Raw genomic sequence first — 14,910 nt, 5'->3', positions numbered from 1 at the left:
AAGTTAAATGACAGCACAGGGAACTCAAAAGAACTGCAGTGTTCTCTGGACCCGACCTCTATCTACACAGACCCTCTTTCTCCAGGTCCCAGGAGGGAGGGCAACACAGCCTCTGCAGGGGTTTCCAGAGGGGCAGCCTGGCTTGAAGAGGGACTCTAAGGGAGTTCTCTGAAGTCTCTGCACCCCAAAGGGTGATCAGTTCAAGCATTAGAGGGAGCCTCCCATGTCTCATGAGTGGTTAGCTCTTGTTCACTATGCCCAAGACCCCAAGTTTTCATTCTTACACAGCATGTTGGGGAAAAGAGTGAGTTCTGGGAGTACATGTCAGGAGGGGAGCAATTTGAAAAAGGAGAGAGGAGGGGGGTGAAAAGAATGAGAAAGGGGAGAGGAAAGCAGCACCCTCAGCCCCTCCCCCCACCTTGGGACCACCCAGGGAACATCAGAGGGCAGCAGGAAAGCCGGCTCTGAGCTCACCTGTGAGGCTCCCCAGCCAATGATCCCTCCAGCCAGTCCCTGCCAGACTTGTGGACTAACAGTGTCAAATTGAGAGGAGAAACAGCAGCTGAGAGAACACTCTGTGTTAGAACAAACAGCTGGTGACAAACGTCTATGTAATTGGAATGCCAGAAAAAATAAACTGCATCCATTTTTATGACAAGAAGGAAATTTGATGGTGATTTCCCACCCCCACCCCCCTTTTTTCCCAGCATAGATGGGCTCTGTGGGCTTTGAAAGCAAATGGTATTTAACTCAATAACTTGGCTGGGGGATTTGGAAACAGAACCTCCTCTCACCCAGCGCACTTCCATTGGGGCAGGCAGGACAGGAAGGGGTAGGAGCCCAGACACACCTCTCTGGCTGGGTGACCCTGGCCCTCAGGCTCTTCCATTATGTGTGCAGAGGGGCAACACCAGCACCTACCTTGCAGGGTTGGCAGGAGGCGTTGATGAGGTGATGTGTCAGAAGCACTAAGCACCATGCCTGGCATGTAACCCAGGCTCTGAGAATGTCAGGTGTTCTCAGTGTTCTATGGTATTGGGGTCTTGACAGCTTCTGTGAGGGACTTTGCTATCTGTGTGAAATGCCTGTGATGGGCAGAGGGGCAAGTGAGGGTAACACATTTCGTCTTTTAGATAGAAAAGGGACTGACGTGACCTCAGCTCAGAAGTATAACTGGAAAGGGCCTTAGAAATCACTTCCAGCAACAATTCACTTTACAGAAGTGGAGACTGAGGAGGCCGTAATGAGGGTGACTATATATATGGCAGGTGGGGACAGAGCCAGGACAGTGGGCGTTCTGGGGGCACAAAAGGTGCTACACATGGGGTGGGGGTGGAGGGATTGAATCCAGCCAAAGCAGGAGCTCTCAAGACGGCCTCTCACACTCAGGGTCTCAGGAACAGTCCACAGAAAGGGCAGGTGCCGCTGGGTCCTGTTGGAGGCCTGGGCTCAGCCACCAGGACAGTAAGCAGCCCTTTGGAACACCCTCAGCTCCCACTGACCCCCAGTCCCAAACCAACATGCCACCTCAGCTTGTTCCCAGACTGAAGCTGCTGCAGAAGTCCGCATCCAAGACACTCTCCCAAAGGGGAGTCAGGCGACTCTCAGATTTGCCATCACCAAGGAAAGCCTCCCCTGCCCAGAAGTCAGCAGGAAAAGGAAGACACAGGTCAGCAGGAGCTGCACCAACATCAGGCCTCCTCTGGCTCCAGCTTGCTCACGACATGAGGAGCAACCTCTGGCCTTGCAGAGCCAACCGTCTGTCCCCCACTGTATCAGCAGGCTACAGTAAGTCACATGGCCTGGGGTCCCTAATCGCTGTCCAGGCCTCAGCCCAAGCCCTTAACTCAAGGCATCAGAATTCCTCTTATCTCTCCCCATCTCCAACACTGGGCCTGAGAGCAACTTGAATGCAGGAACTTACTGGCCATTTATCACCAGGGCTTAAACCATGCCATCCGTGCTTGTAGCTGTTGTTGTTGTTAATACCCGATGGCTTAAAATCACTGGAAGGAGATGCCTTAGATTGTGGGAAATTGGTCCTTTCCTATTTCCCAGGTCTGGCAAGGCCGGCCCAGCCTAGGTGTGAAACCGGTCTGCAGCTCTTCCTCCCTCCCCCTCTCCCCTCTCCCTCCCTCCTCCTCCCTCTCTTCCTCCTCTCCCCTTCCCCCTCCTCATTTCTTCCTCCACCTCCTCCTCCTCAGCTCCCAGGAGTTGCTGCTTTAAAAACAGGAGCTGCAGAAACATGGCCCAGAGCCAGGTGCTTAACGTGCATTATCTCCGGCTGCAGCCGGAGTCAGAACTGAGCTCTCCAGAGCCTTCAACTCCTCCCGCCTGTCTCTCTGTGGGGCAGCCTCTAACACTGGCCTCTGCACTATTGGGGCTTCCAAACAGGGCTCTGAACCCCCAAAATCACATCCTGCGGAGTCCAAAGATGGAAGACACACCAGTCAAGGGATGTGGGTCCCTCACCTCAGTAGGAACGGTCTGAAATGGGTAAAAAGATGCGCCTGGGGCCCTGGGGGCAAGCGGGGTTCACTTTAAATCCCATTCTTAACACAGGTCTGGAGGGACAGGACAATGCAGCAGAACTACGAAGGATCTCAGGGGACCTGAGTGCAATTTCTCAAGGAAGCAACCTGGAAAGGATAGCCCAGACTTTCAGGGCACATTAACTGTGAGGGAGCTGTGCTAAAGTGGGACAGCTCAAGTCCTCACCAATTGCATCAGTGATCCTTACCATCCCAGCTGCCATTTATAGAGGACTTTCTCTGAACTGATCACTTACATCAGCATGTCTTATAGTTTCTTCCCTTCTTTGCTTTCTATCTCCCTCTTTAGGATGTAAGTCTGGCTCCTTCCTATCTCCAAACCCTCAGGTTGTCCTCGGTGGCTACAGGGGAGGGGTATTAGGGCCTTGATCTGAGCCCCAAATCCGTACCCTCAGTCTACAGGGACTATGGAGGGTCAAGCCCACTCCGCCACTAACATCCCATCACAGTGCCCATGTGCTCATCACAGCATTCCCTAGTGTGTAACTTGCTGTAGGTGCTCAATAAACATTGAATAAATGAGTGAATGCATGAATCTCTAGAGACATCATACCCCTTGGTTGTGGTTAACAAAATAGAGGCCTATCTCAGCCACTCAGGTCCACTGGGCAGGTCACTGGAGACCATCCCTAAGGACACCTTGGAGTTCACACATCTGCATGGTGACAGAGAGGTAGGAAGGCACAGAAGATGGAATGGGGTACTCCCGTGAGCCCCCAACCTTCTGGGACAGAACACTGGGCCCAGAGAAGCCCTAGGAGATCCCACAGCTCCAGGACCCTGTCCTGTGCTTCCATGTAAGTCCTCTTGGCAGTGGTGACTGCCCAGGCCCAGCACTTGGGAGATGGCAGTGCCAGGACAGCCTGCCTGGTGGGAGGGTGATGCAGAATGCAAGCTGCTCAGTGCCCTTCCAAGGTGAGGCAAGACCTCCTCTTGGAGAGTCAGACTGGAAAGGACCTTAGAAATCACTGACGATTTAGCATCACTGTCCCTATTTATTGACAAGAAAACTGAAGCTCAGAGAGGTTAAGAAATGAGTCTAAGATGACACAACTAGTAGGTGGCAAGCCAGGACTTTGAAATCAGAGCTGTTTGATGCTCTTAACCACGATCTTCCACCTCAGTCTCCCAATCTGGACATTGGGGAGGTTGGACCAGATGGTCTCTAAAGTGTCTTGGATTTGAGCTGATTTCAGGGGAAACCAAAAGCTCATCTACCCTGGGCATCTTCACCCCGCTCTTCCTTCTTTCCTCACCTTCCAGGCGTCAGCCTCCTCCCCAGCCCAGAACACTATCTGCTCCAGTCTAGTAACAGGGAAGGGAGGTGGCCTAGGTGCTCCTGTCTTTGGAGAGTGAGGGGAGGAATTGGGGAGAGGGGGGATGAGGCGCAGAGATGGAGAAAAGGTGCCTGCCCACTTTGCCCATCCAGACCTCCAGACTGCCGAGTGCCAGGGGAAGTTCACAGAGAGTTTACAAACCTCCTTTGTCACAAAGCGCTGCATGGAGCCATCAGTCATGCTCTTAATTTACCCGTGTCACTTTCCAGTGGAAAGCCGCCCTGTGAGCAGCCACTGGCACTTCCTCTCTCACCCACTTGATGAAGATTTCATCTAATTGGTCCACGTTAATCACTCCCAGGAATGCAATGTGCTATTATCACAGCAGCCGAGGCGGCTGGTTGCAAGGACGTGCTGCGACCCTCTCTGGTGTAGGCAGGAGAGTCCATGTAGGGCCTCCCTGGCTAAGGGCCCAGGGCTCCCTGGGAAACCCCAAGAACCCCAAGAGGGCCTGCGGGGAGAGGGGGGAAGGGGAGTGATGGTCAGGGATAGGGGAGGGGCAGGCCAGGAAGGAAGGAACCGCTGGAAGGTGCCAGTTACCGGGCTCCCCACCCTCTCTATCTTTGAATGCCCAGGGTAGTCAACCACCTTCCTCATGGATGCAGACTGGGTTCCACCCTCTGTCACTCACTCTTCCTCTAGCTTCGTGGGAACAGAGATCCAGAGGGCTGCCATAAGCCTTGTTTAGCACTGCCTGGCCCTGGCCCCCAGCTGGAAATGCTGGAAGGATAGGTCATCTGGGAACCACAGTTATGCCCAACACCTTTCCTCCTACACATATGTCTCCAAACACATCAGGCTTTGTACAGGCTGTTCCTTCTGCCTCATCTGCCTGGTGACTCCTTGGTTGTCCTGCTGGTCCCAGCTCAAACACCGCTTACACTAAGATGCCTTTTCAAACTCCCTTGTGCAGGAGAGGTAACCTGTCCTTTCTCCACCTACCCTTCCACAGCCCCTAGCACAGGCCTCTGGGATACCTTCACACACCATCCTGCCCTTATCTGCTGGTAGGAGAGTCTCTCTATCCTGTGAGGTGTGTGGAGGCTGGGACCATGTTTACCATCTTTATAGTCCTGCTCAGCATACTTTGGTTGGGGCTCAGCAAATCCCTCCAGAATGAATGAATGAGTGAGTGAATGAATGTATATCATCCACCTTAATGCACACCCTCAGACAACCCAGTCATATTCCCAAAACATGCCCAAGCCTTCTCTGGTCTGTCATCGGCTCAGGCAATCCCATCCTGATACAATATCTATCAGGGCCCACATGGGGAATTCAGCACCAGAGCACTGAGGCTAAAAAGAGCTTCAGAGACAAATTGCCCTCACTTCAGTGATAAGCAAATCCAGGCCCACAGGCACTGGGTGACTGTCTAAGGTCCCCAGCAGCCCCACTGCCATAATCTCAGGGCTGTGAGGAGCTCTGAAGCTGGGGCGACCCCAGCAAAGCTCCAAAGGTTGATCTCTTGGCCATTTGGAAGTCTGGGTGAGTGTGGGGCACCCCATATTCCTGTCCCCACCTCCCCTGTCCTCTCCCAGGGGCTGCTGCCCAAGTGGCTGGCACATACCTTGCGCTTCTTAGCACGTCCCTCGGCCTGCAGGGTGCGGGTGCAGCGCTGCACACACTCGGAGAAGCTGAGGTTGCTGCGGTCGGCGCTGTAGTCGAGGTCAGCCAGCCGCGCCAGGGACAGGATGTAGTTACAGGCGATCCTCAGGATGGCCAGTTTGGATAGCTTCTGCCCATATGAGTAACACGGCACCTGGTGGGTGAGAGAGGGTCAGGAGGAGCTTCCACGGTCTCCGTGCAGAGCAGGACCCCACAGGGCAGCCTGGCCAGGCAGGCATGGGGCTGCTCACAGTAACATCTGCACCACCTGAGAGGGACTGCTGGGCACTGGAGGTGGCCTGAGCCCTCGACACAGATTTTATTCTCTGCTCTGAGCACATGCACACACACCTGAGCTCATCCACTCACAAACTCGGGGAAGTATACAAATTTCCATTTTGTAGGGGAAGAAACTGAGGCTTAGCTCTGCCCGTGAGTTGGTCTAAATGCAGCACAGTGTGTTCCCACCATAGCAGAGCTCTGTCCCACACCCTCCTTGAGAAGGAGCCCGTCTGAGAGAACAGGCATTTTTAATATTCCCTCCATCCATTCAGCCATTCAGTGAGGCTGGTTTTTCTAGGGACTTGGGGTTCTGATGATGAATAATGTGATTCCTACCTTCAAAACAGAGTTAGGGACTCAGGGAACATACTAGAAGGGAACGTGCCAGTGCTCAGCGGGGAAGGCACACAAATGGTTAGTTTTCTTTTTTTCTCTTTTTCCTTATGCTCTCTGAACCAGAGATGCTGCTGGGCATACAACACGTGCATAATAAATACTTACAGCCCCAACCAGACTTGACATGTTTGTTGGTGGCTCATCACCAACTAGACACTGCACAGGGATTTGGACCAGGTGAAGAGACGGAGCCTCTAGTTTTTTAACATTGCCCACCAGTGTCTGTGCTGCATGAGCAAAAACCTAGGCAGTGTGCCGCACAGGTATGTGTTGTAATGTAGAAAAGTCACCACAAAGTCCACCACACAGGGCTCATCATCAGAGCCACTGCTGCCGTGAGGCATCCTTCACCTAAATGGCCCAAATGTGCTCTCCCAGCCTCCAAGCCTCCAGGGTTCCTCCTCTCTCTGGCTGCCCAGGATCTATCTGCTCCAATATCTGGTACTGACTGACCCTCATCCCACAGAGGGGGACCCCCCTGGTGTGTCCATTCAACAAGTATTTAGTGAGCACACTTCCCCCCTCCCCATATTCCAGGTACTATTCTAGGTCAGTGATTCTCTACCAGGAACAATTTTATCCCTCAGGGGACAGTTAGCAATATCTGAAGACATTCTTGATTGTCACTACTGGGGAGCAGGGGGGTAGGTGCTACCGATGCTAATAAACATCCTACTATGTGCAGGATCCTACAATGCCACCACAGCAAAGAAATACCTGGCCCAAAAAGTTAACAGTGCTGAAGCTAAGAAACCCTATTGTAGGCCCAGGGGGTAAAGCATGAACAAGACGGTCACCTCAGATGGGGACCCTAAATGTAACATCCACTTTGATCTCATTTTAAACCTCACTTTGTCCAGGAGCTTTCTCTGACTGCCCTACCCCAACATAATCTTTCTGAGCTTTGGTGTCCTCGTCACGCTGCTAACAGGACTGACCTCACAGCGTGGTAGGGATTCAATGAGATGACATTTGCACCGCCCAGAGTAAGGCTCCAGAGAAGGTGAGAGGCAGGAAATCTGGAGCCAGGACACAGTGCCTGCTTATCCCCTACCCCAGGGAGTCCTGAGACACACCCGCACCAGAAGCAATTTACCTTTTAAAATGCTCCAGCAGCCAAGGAATCGCCCCTCACCAGGCTAGGAAACCCAGGGAGGGGCAGGGAGGTGACAGAGAGAACGCCAACTCCCATGCATTTCCCCTTCCTACCTCCCACTCCCAGCCTGGCCACAGCTCCAAACCCATCCAAGAAAAGCCGGCAGAACAATGCGTTTTGCCTGTTCCCAAACAGAGGCCAGAGAATCCTGCTTTATCAGCATGAACAAATAAACAGGTCTGTGGGACAGAAAGGTTCCTGAGGGTCCTGAGACAGGGCACCCCAGTGGAGGCCCTGGACATGGAGCGCAGCTTTGTGACACAGGCTCCTAGCGCTGTTTTCACCCAGAGGCCACGCTGTGTGTAATTCAGCTCTGGGAGCCCTTGGACCTTGAACAGCTGGCTGCCCTGCCAGCTGGGAGCGAAGATCTCAGGAGAGTTCTGCAATGTGGATCCGGGGTGACTGTGGGGTTACAGAGCAACAGATGAGGTCAAGGCCAACCTAGGGGCTCCTGTGCCAGGTTCTGGGCAGGTTCTGTCCCAGATTTGTCACTCTGTCCCACTGCTTGTCAAAGTCCAGGTCTAAAAAGAAAACTATTGAGCTCTGGTTGCATATCTGGCACTGAGGTAACTATTTACAAGTAGTTCTATCCCATTTAAAACCTTCCCCCCAAAAAAAGATTATTATCCCATCTGCACATAAGGAAACAGAAAGGTGGCACATTGGGCCCTAGGTCACACAGCTAAGACCTGGTTGGAACCACAAGCTTGTCCGTCTGATACCCAAGGAAGGCCACGGGGCTCTCTGGGCTCCCATCACCAGAGGTGACCATAGATGAGACACCAAGGGCAACTTTTGCTCTCATCACTACTCCTCCTCCTGGGGTAGGGGGAAGGGTGATCCTCAGCTAACCTGGCTAATTCCAGATCTTCTTTGTGCCCATGCTACAGGACTCAGCACCTGGACCCCAACAGCCCAGCTCAGAGGCACCCCAGCCTGGGGAGCAACTGCAAAGTGAGAGTCCAATGGCAGGTTCTAGTTCTGGGAGGCCAAGGTAGGGAGGAAAGAGCTGGTTTGAATCCCGGGCACTTACCAGCAGTGTGACTTTGGGCAAGTGCCTTTCACTTCTGAGCCTCAGTTTCCTCATCTGGAAAGTAGAGCTAACAACCCCTGCCTACCCTCCATGACCCCTTGGACCAGGCCACCCCTTGCTGTTTACTGTGTTCTACTAAGGCAGGCAGAAGGTATTTTAAATACAATGCCTACATTCATCTTAAAATAGCCTCAAGAGATAGAAGGTATCCCTTTTACTGTTCAACAGCATCTGATAGTGCAGGACTCTCAGCTGGTGGGAGATTTCTGGGGTTTTTGAACTCCCACCTTAGCTGGGCTTTTTCCAATGAGCCAGAAGCAACTGCTTGGGGGTTTGGATAGGTGTCTACAGCCTAAGGTGGGGAGGTGAGCAGGCCACCTTTCTAAGGGGCAGATGGAAAATTACGGACTGATCCCACGGGACCCCGGCCTTTGCGCATTACCTCTCTGAGCATCCACAGTGAGGTCCGGCGCCCAGCTACCCCACCACCTGCAGAGAGCCCCATAGTACTTGTCTGTTCATTCTGATCAGAGGGCACAGGTCAAAGGAGGCAGCAGGACAAACTTGGCTCCAACTCCCGAGAGACTGCCCAACTTCCAGGAAGCAGAAGGCCCTGCCTTGTGCTCACCCCACAAAGATGTTTCAGCTTCAGAGGAGCAAATGGGGGATTTTCATGAGGTCTCATATGCCCCCAGGACATTCCATCCCACCTGCCCCAAGCTGGACCCTCCCCAGGCTCCAGGAAGGAGGAAAAATCGAAAAGGGCACTGGCCTGAGAGCCTGAGGACCTGCCTCTGCCCCCGGCCATCCACATGACCTTAGGCAGGTCCATAATGTTACAGGACCTCAGTTTCCTCACCAATAAAATGGGCATCAGAATACCTGCGACCTCAGAATGGGATAGCTGTGGGCAAATGCAGAAAGGTGCCACAGAGAAACCAAGCCAAGAACCTACCAGTCAATTCAGAAGAGGCCTGGAAGCCCTCTGGCCTCTGTCCCAGCTCCCACCCACCCTTCACACCCAGCCAACACCCTCCTGGAAGCCCACTGAGACTCCTGGACCTACAGAGCTCCAACACTGTGCACAGAACACAGCTTAGCACTTGATTTCATTCAAAATTACTATGTCAGTGAGTGCAGACTTCCTGAGACAAAGCCACTCTATGCAGAGCTGCTCAAGGTCCTTGACAGGTTCAATTGAAATAGGTTCTTTAAAATCCCAAATGTCTACACAGCAATGAAGCTAGACCCTGAGAAGTCTTAGTAATTAACAGTCATGGCCCCAGGGCCAGGTAGGCCTAGGTACAAATCCTGGTCACCTGCCTAACTTCTCTGTAAGTGTCCTCTTTTACAACGTGGGGAGGGAGCACTACAGATATGTAAACTTACAGGCCCAATGCCATGAGGCTCCTAAGCTGCCGCCCTGGTGACTGAGGGAGCAGGATAGAGGGGTCTGAGACTGAGAAAGGTGTGGTGCTGGGGACCCCATTCCCACAGCCCATCCTGGGTCACCCTGAGCCCTCTTGGTGAGGATCCCCTGGGAGACTCCAGGGTCAGCAGAGGAGGGGGCCAGGCCCCACCTACTTGGCACCTCCTTCATGAAGAGGCACTTCAGCAGATCCAGAGGGCTCCTCACCTTTCTCAGTCTCAGACCCCTCTATCCTGCTCCCTCAGTCACCAGGGCGGCAGCTTAGGAGCCTCATGGCATTGGGCCTGTAAGTTTACATATCTGTAGTGCTCCCTCCCCACGTTGTAAAAGAGGACACTTACAGAGAGGTTAGGCAGGTGACCAGGATTTGTACCTAGGCCTACCTGGCCCTGGGGCCATGACTGTTAATTATTAAGACTTCTCAGGGTCTAGCTTCATTGCTATGTAGACATTTGGGATTTTAAAGAACCTATGCCTCTGGCCTTTGCCTGCAAGGTTGCCATTTCTCCATCAAGGCTAAGGAGCTTCCTGCTTTCAGGGGGCACAGGCAATCTGCACACACACCAGATGCCCCTAGGGTAAGCACAGTCTGAGAGCCAGAAGGTTCTGCCAGGAGCCTGCGGCCCACAGCTTTGGCCCCTCCTCTCACCACTCAGCAAGGCCAGGCTTCCCCTTCGAACCCTTCCCACCTGGTCCTGGAGTAGCCCTGCACATGGGCCAGGCCCAGCTGTGCACACATGGCCTTCACATGAGGCAGCAGGGAAGGCCCTATGCAGCTGGGCTGGTGGCATGTGCTGAGGCCTGACCATCTGCCCCGCACAGCCACCACCACCCTGGCCTCACTATCACGCACCCCACAGACCAGAGGGCCTGTCTCCTACCTGCACTCTGTAGCTAAGCAGCCTCTCCCCCCATGCTCCTTTCCTGGCTGAGAAGACAGTGGGATGGACAAAACAGGAGGCTGCCTGGCTTCCTTGTGCTGAGGGTGGATAGCTCTGGGGCATTCAACAGGCTGCGGAGAAGAGCTGTGAAGAGCCAGGCACTGGAACGACTCACTGACACCAATTCAAGCCAGGCTCCACAATGACAGTGGTACACAGCTACGCAGGCTGCTACTGCACCGTGCCAAGAAGGCACCAGCACACTGGAGTCTAGTGAATGGCATGCCAAGGAGGCGTGCAGTGCAAAACCTGTGAGGCTTCAACCACCTGACATAAGCTCTCTGAACCTCAGTCTCACCATCTGTAAAATATTTTCTTCGCACTGAAAGAGGAAGCCAGAGGGAGAGAAAGGGCCCTGAACTGGCAGCCAAAAGACCCAGCCCTGCCCTGCCACTCAACAGCTGTGATGCTCTGGGCACATGGCCTCCCCAACCTGGGAAGGGTCTCCCTAGTTGCAAGGTGAGCAGGTGCACAGGACTTCTGTCATCCTTCTGTCCTGAGGGGTAAATGGCAGAACACTCTATAGGCTGTCGTCCTCCCCAGGCACTCAGACACAGACTACTGCCGGAGGGTGGGACTGAATGCTCCACTGGGCCCACTGCCCAGGGTCCCAACTGGTATGGCTATAGTCAGTGGCCCAGCCTGGTCTGTGTCAGCTACTTGAGCCCTCCACCCTGTCACTGAGCAAACATCTTACCCAAACCCAAGCAAGACACTTTGGCTCAAAAGTCATAGGGACTCTACCCCAGCAGTTCAATTCTCTTCCCATGAATGGACACAGGCACCACTGCCCACCCCACTCACAGGAGAAAGAGCAGCGCGTGATCCAAAAAGATCATGTTTTCTGAACTGTTTTGTTGTTGGTTAAAGCCCAGAGAGGTTGAGTAACTTCCCTGGAGTCACACAGGAAGTCAGCTGCTGAGCAAAAAAAAACCCCACCTGACTACTCAAACCAGTAGCACCCCCCCCTTCTCCATTCCCTGTGTGGGGTGGGAAGCAGGGGCACTTACTGCACCTTCTTAGATCTCCCCTCTCTCTAACAAAATGAGAAGCCTAGAACCCCATGGCAATCTTGTTTAAAAAGTGGAGTTGTAAAACTGCTCCTTCTCACCTATTGCCAGGACAAGACACTGTGGGGTGAGGGCAGTCCCCACCAGCCCCAAACTGAGAAGCCCCTGACAACCCCCTCCCCAGAACTCTCTGAAGGTCCCCCAACTAACCAGTCCCCTCAGCAGACCTGCCTGCTTCAAAGGGCAGCGGTGGAGGGGATCTCCCGGGAAGGCTCTCACCAACCAATTCCTGGGGCGGCCCCTGGGGAGGTGGAGCAGGCTTGTAGTTCGGGGTGCACAGCACAAAAGCAACCTGAGTGTAGGGGCATCCCCAGTGGGAGCCAGGGGCTGAAGAGGGAATGCAGGACCCTTACATTCAGGCAACCCCAGGACCTTCCCGCTGCAGCATCCCGGGCCTCCCAAAGACGCGGACCATGTCAAATGCCTGAAGGGAAGGTCTTCTCCCCTTCCCCCCCCCCCCCCGGACCGATTCCCATGGGCATCCTCCCTTTCCACTCCGCACCGCTCCCAAGGAACTCCGGGGGACCTACACTCGCTGCCACAGAAGTTAACTATGAGTGCTGAAGTCAGAAGCGCGGACAGGGTCAGCCCGTGGGGAGGGGCGGGGAGGACCAGAACATGCCTTGGGGGGACCTTCACCCCCACTTTGCAAACTATGTTACCTACCAACGCGAGGGCAAAGGTCACTACTCCAGGAGGTCCCAAACCTGTCTGAGTGCCGGGGCTGAGCAGGCGGGGACAGCTTGCCCCTCACACACACTCTACCCTCCATGAAGCCCCCGGGGCGCTCGCCCACCCGCTCTGGCAATCGTCCCCGGGCGCAGCGAGTGCGCGGCTGGGAACCGGTACCTGCTTCCGCAGCGCCTCGAAGGCTGCGCTGATGGTGTGCACCCGCGTCCGCTCCCGGGCGTTCGCCAGGAGCCTCCGGGTCTGCTGCAGGGCTTTGATCTCGGAGGAGGCGGCTGTCGCTTCCCCCGGCCGTTTCCTAGGCGACGCGGAGGAATCCGGGTGGTTATTGTAAATTACGTGTGAAATTGACGAGTAGGAACTTTCCCCAGGGCGCGTGGGGGGCGCGGGGCGCACCGAGGTCTCCGGGGGCGCAGGGGGCGCGGAAGGCATTGGGCGAGCAGGCGGTGCGCACAGCAAGATACGCGGACGCAGGCCGGGTTCCCGGAAAGGCTGTACCTCGGGACCCCCGAGTACCTGGCCCTGGGGCGCTTGAGGCGGAGGTGGCGGCGTGGGGAGTCCCGGACCCACAGCGCCCAGGGCGAAGCCGCGTTTCCGCGCGTCCAAGACCTCCGGCGCCCGGACGCCCCCGCGCTCCCCGGCGGTGTCCGGGCCTCCACCTGAGGGAACGGCTGGCGCCACTGGGACTGGCACCGGGGTCGGGACCGGCTGCAGTCGCTGGGTCCTGTCCCGCAGCCCGTTGGTGGCAGCGGCGCCCGGCTCGGGCGCTTCCAAGTCCAATCGGAAAGTTTTATAACCATTCGCGCGCCGCGCCGGCTCCTTGCCTTTCCGCTTGAGCTTCTTGAGGCCGTTCAGCTCCTTCACGCACACGGTCTTCCACGGCCCGTCCTCGAGGACTGGGATGTGCTTCATGGCGCGGGCGACGCGCGAGGCAGAGGCGTGGGGCTGCCCGGGACGCGCGCCCGCCGCGCTCGCTCTGCACGCGGCACGCGGCGCCCGGCTCTGCCCGGCGGCCGTGCTCTCGGCGCCTCGGAGGCTCGAGCTCGCCCCTACCCTCACCCCCCCCCCCGCCTCCCGCCCTCTCCGCTCTCTCCGCCGCCCCCGGGGCAGCTGCGCCGCCGGCTCCGCGAAGCCTCCGGGCAGTCCGTTCCCGGAGCGCTCAGAGTGTCATCTGAAGTCGCGGCCGCCGTGCCAGCATTTCTGGAGCACGCCCGCTGCGCTCCATCTGTGTTTGTTTAGCCTCAGTTTACACAGAAGCCCGGTTCGCGAGATCAGTCAGCGCCGCCGCCCGGAGAGCAGGCAGCTCCCGCCGCCGCCGCCTCCCAGCCCGGCCGCTCGAGCCGCGAGCGCCTTTAAAGAAACAGGAAGCATTTTTCAAAACAGCTGGGCTGCCGGCCGCCTCCTTTGTCCGCGCCCTCCCTGCCTCCCCTTACCCCCCACCTCTCCTGCCCGCATCGGCCTCCTCCGGCTCGCCCTCCCCGCCCCCTCCTCCGGCTGGGAGCGCTGTTCTCCTGCAGAGGACGGTCAGCTCTCAGCAGAACTGCCCGAGCACGTGGCTTCTGGGCCCTGCAGCCCTTCCCCAGATCAGAGCTGGACCTGCTCGACCCCTGCCTTGCTGACTTCTCGGGGATGCGGCATCGAACTTCCGTCCCTAGCACCTAACTTGAACCAAAAAAAAGCAACGACACGGGACAGCAGTTTCTCCCCAGGGGGTGGGGAGAGGCGGGGGTCGATGGGGGAAGGGAAAGACTCTGGAGTGTCCCGAGACCCGCGCGCCCACAGCACCGCAACCTCTTTCTGCCGCTGACTGGAGCAAGGGAGCCAGGAGCAGAAGGCTTAAATGCTAGGGAAACTGAGGCTCCGAAAAAGAGTGCGCTTTCCCATAGTCACACAGCAAGTCGAACAGGCCCTCAAACGGCCGAGAAGGGTGCAAGCTTGGGATTTAGCCAGAGCATCTGTGAGAATGTCACCCCAGGCTGCCGGCTAAGCCCGGATTTGCTTGTCTGTGGAGAACATCAACGCCTAAGTCACTGCCTTGCTGTGAGGCTCTAAGGACCAGGCACAAAGGAGATAGTAGTCAAATGGTAGCTTTGGTTATTATTGTTAATAACAGAGGAATAATAGCTCTTAGAGGCCAGTTTGCCAGGTTCAAACCCCAGCCCTGCCACTTATAAACTAAGTGACCGTGGGTGAGTCACTGAACCTCTCTGTGCCCCCCTTTCCTCATCTGGAAACGGAGGTAATAAAGCTACCTTCCTCCCCAGGTACTTGCGAAGATTCATTGATCGTGTATGTGCAAACCACTCAGAGCAGAGCCTGGCACAAAGTGAGACCTTTGCAAGTGCCCACTGTTTGGGGGCCAGAGGGAAACTCCCCAGACCCTCAGTTCTTCGTACCATTCCACTGGAGATTCTGGAAA

General features: G+C 55.6%; 1 protein-coding gene across 2 annotated transcripts in view; it reads right to left on the bottom strand.

Annotated features, from left to right (window-relative positions):
- Positions 1 to 13,535, bottom strand: part of ATOH8 (atonal bHLH transcription factor 8) — a 32,544-nt gene extending 19,009 nt beyond the window's left edge. For both annotated transcript variants that reach the window (XM_081157068.1, XM_081157069.1), the window contains exons 1-2: positions 12,654 to 13,535; positions 5,460 to 5,651 (exon numbers count right to left, since the gene is read on the bottom strand). In XM_081157068.1, coding sequence (XP_081013194.1) covers positions 5,460 to 5,651; positions 12,654 to 13,403 — 942 coding nt within the window. In that variant the 5' untranslated portion in view covers positions 13,404 to 13,535. The remainder of the gene's footprint in view (positions 1 to 5,459; positions 5,652 to 12,653) is intronic.
- Between the last annotated feature and the right edge of the window lie 1,375 nt (positions 13,536 to 14,910).

This window comes from Miniopterus schreibersii (genome assembly GCF_964146895.1).
Source record: "Miniopterus schreibersii genome assembly, chromosome: 13".
NCBI lineage: Eukaryota > Metazoa > Chordata > Mammalia > Chiroptera > Miniopteridae > Miniopterus > Miniopterus schreibersii.
This window is presented reverse-complemented; position numbering and strand designations above follow the sequence as displayed.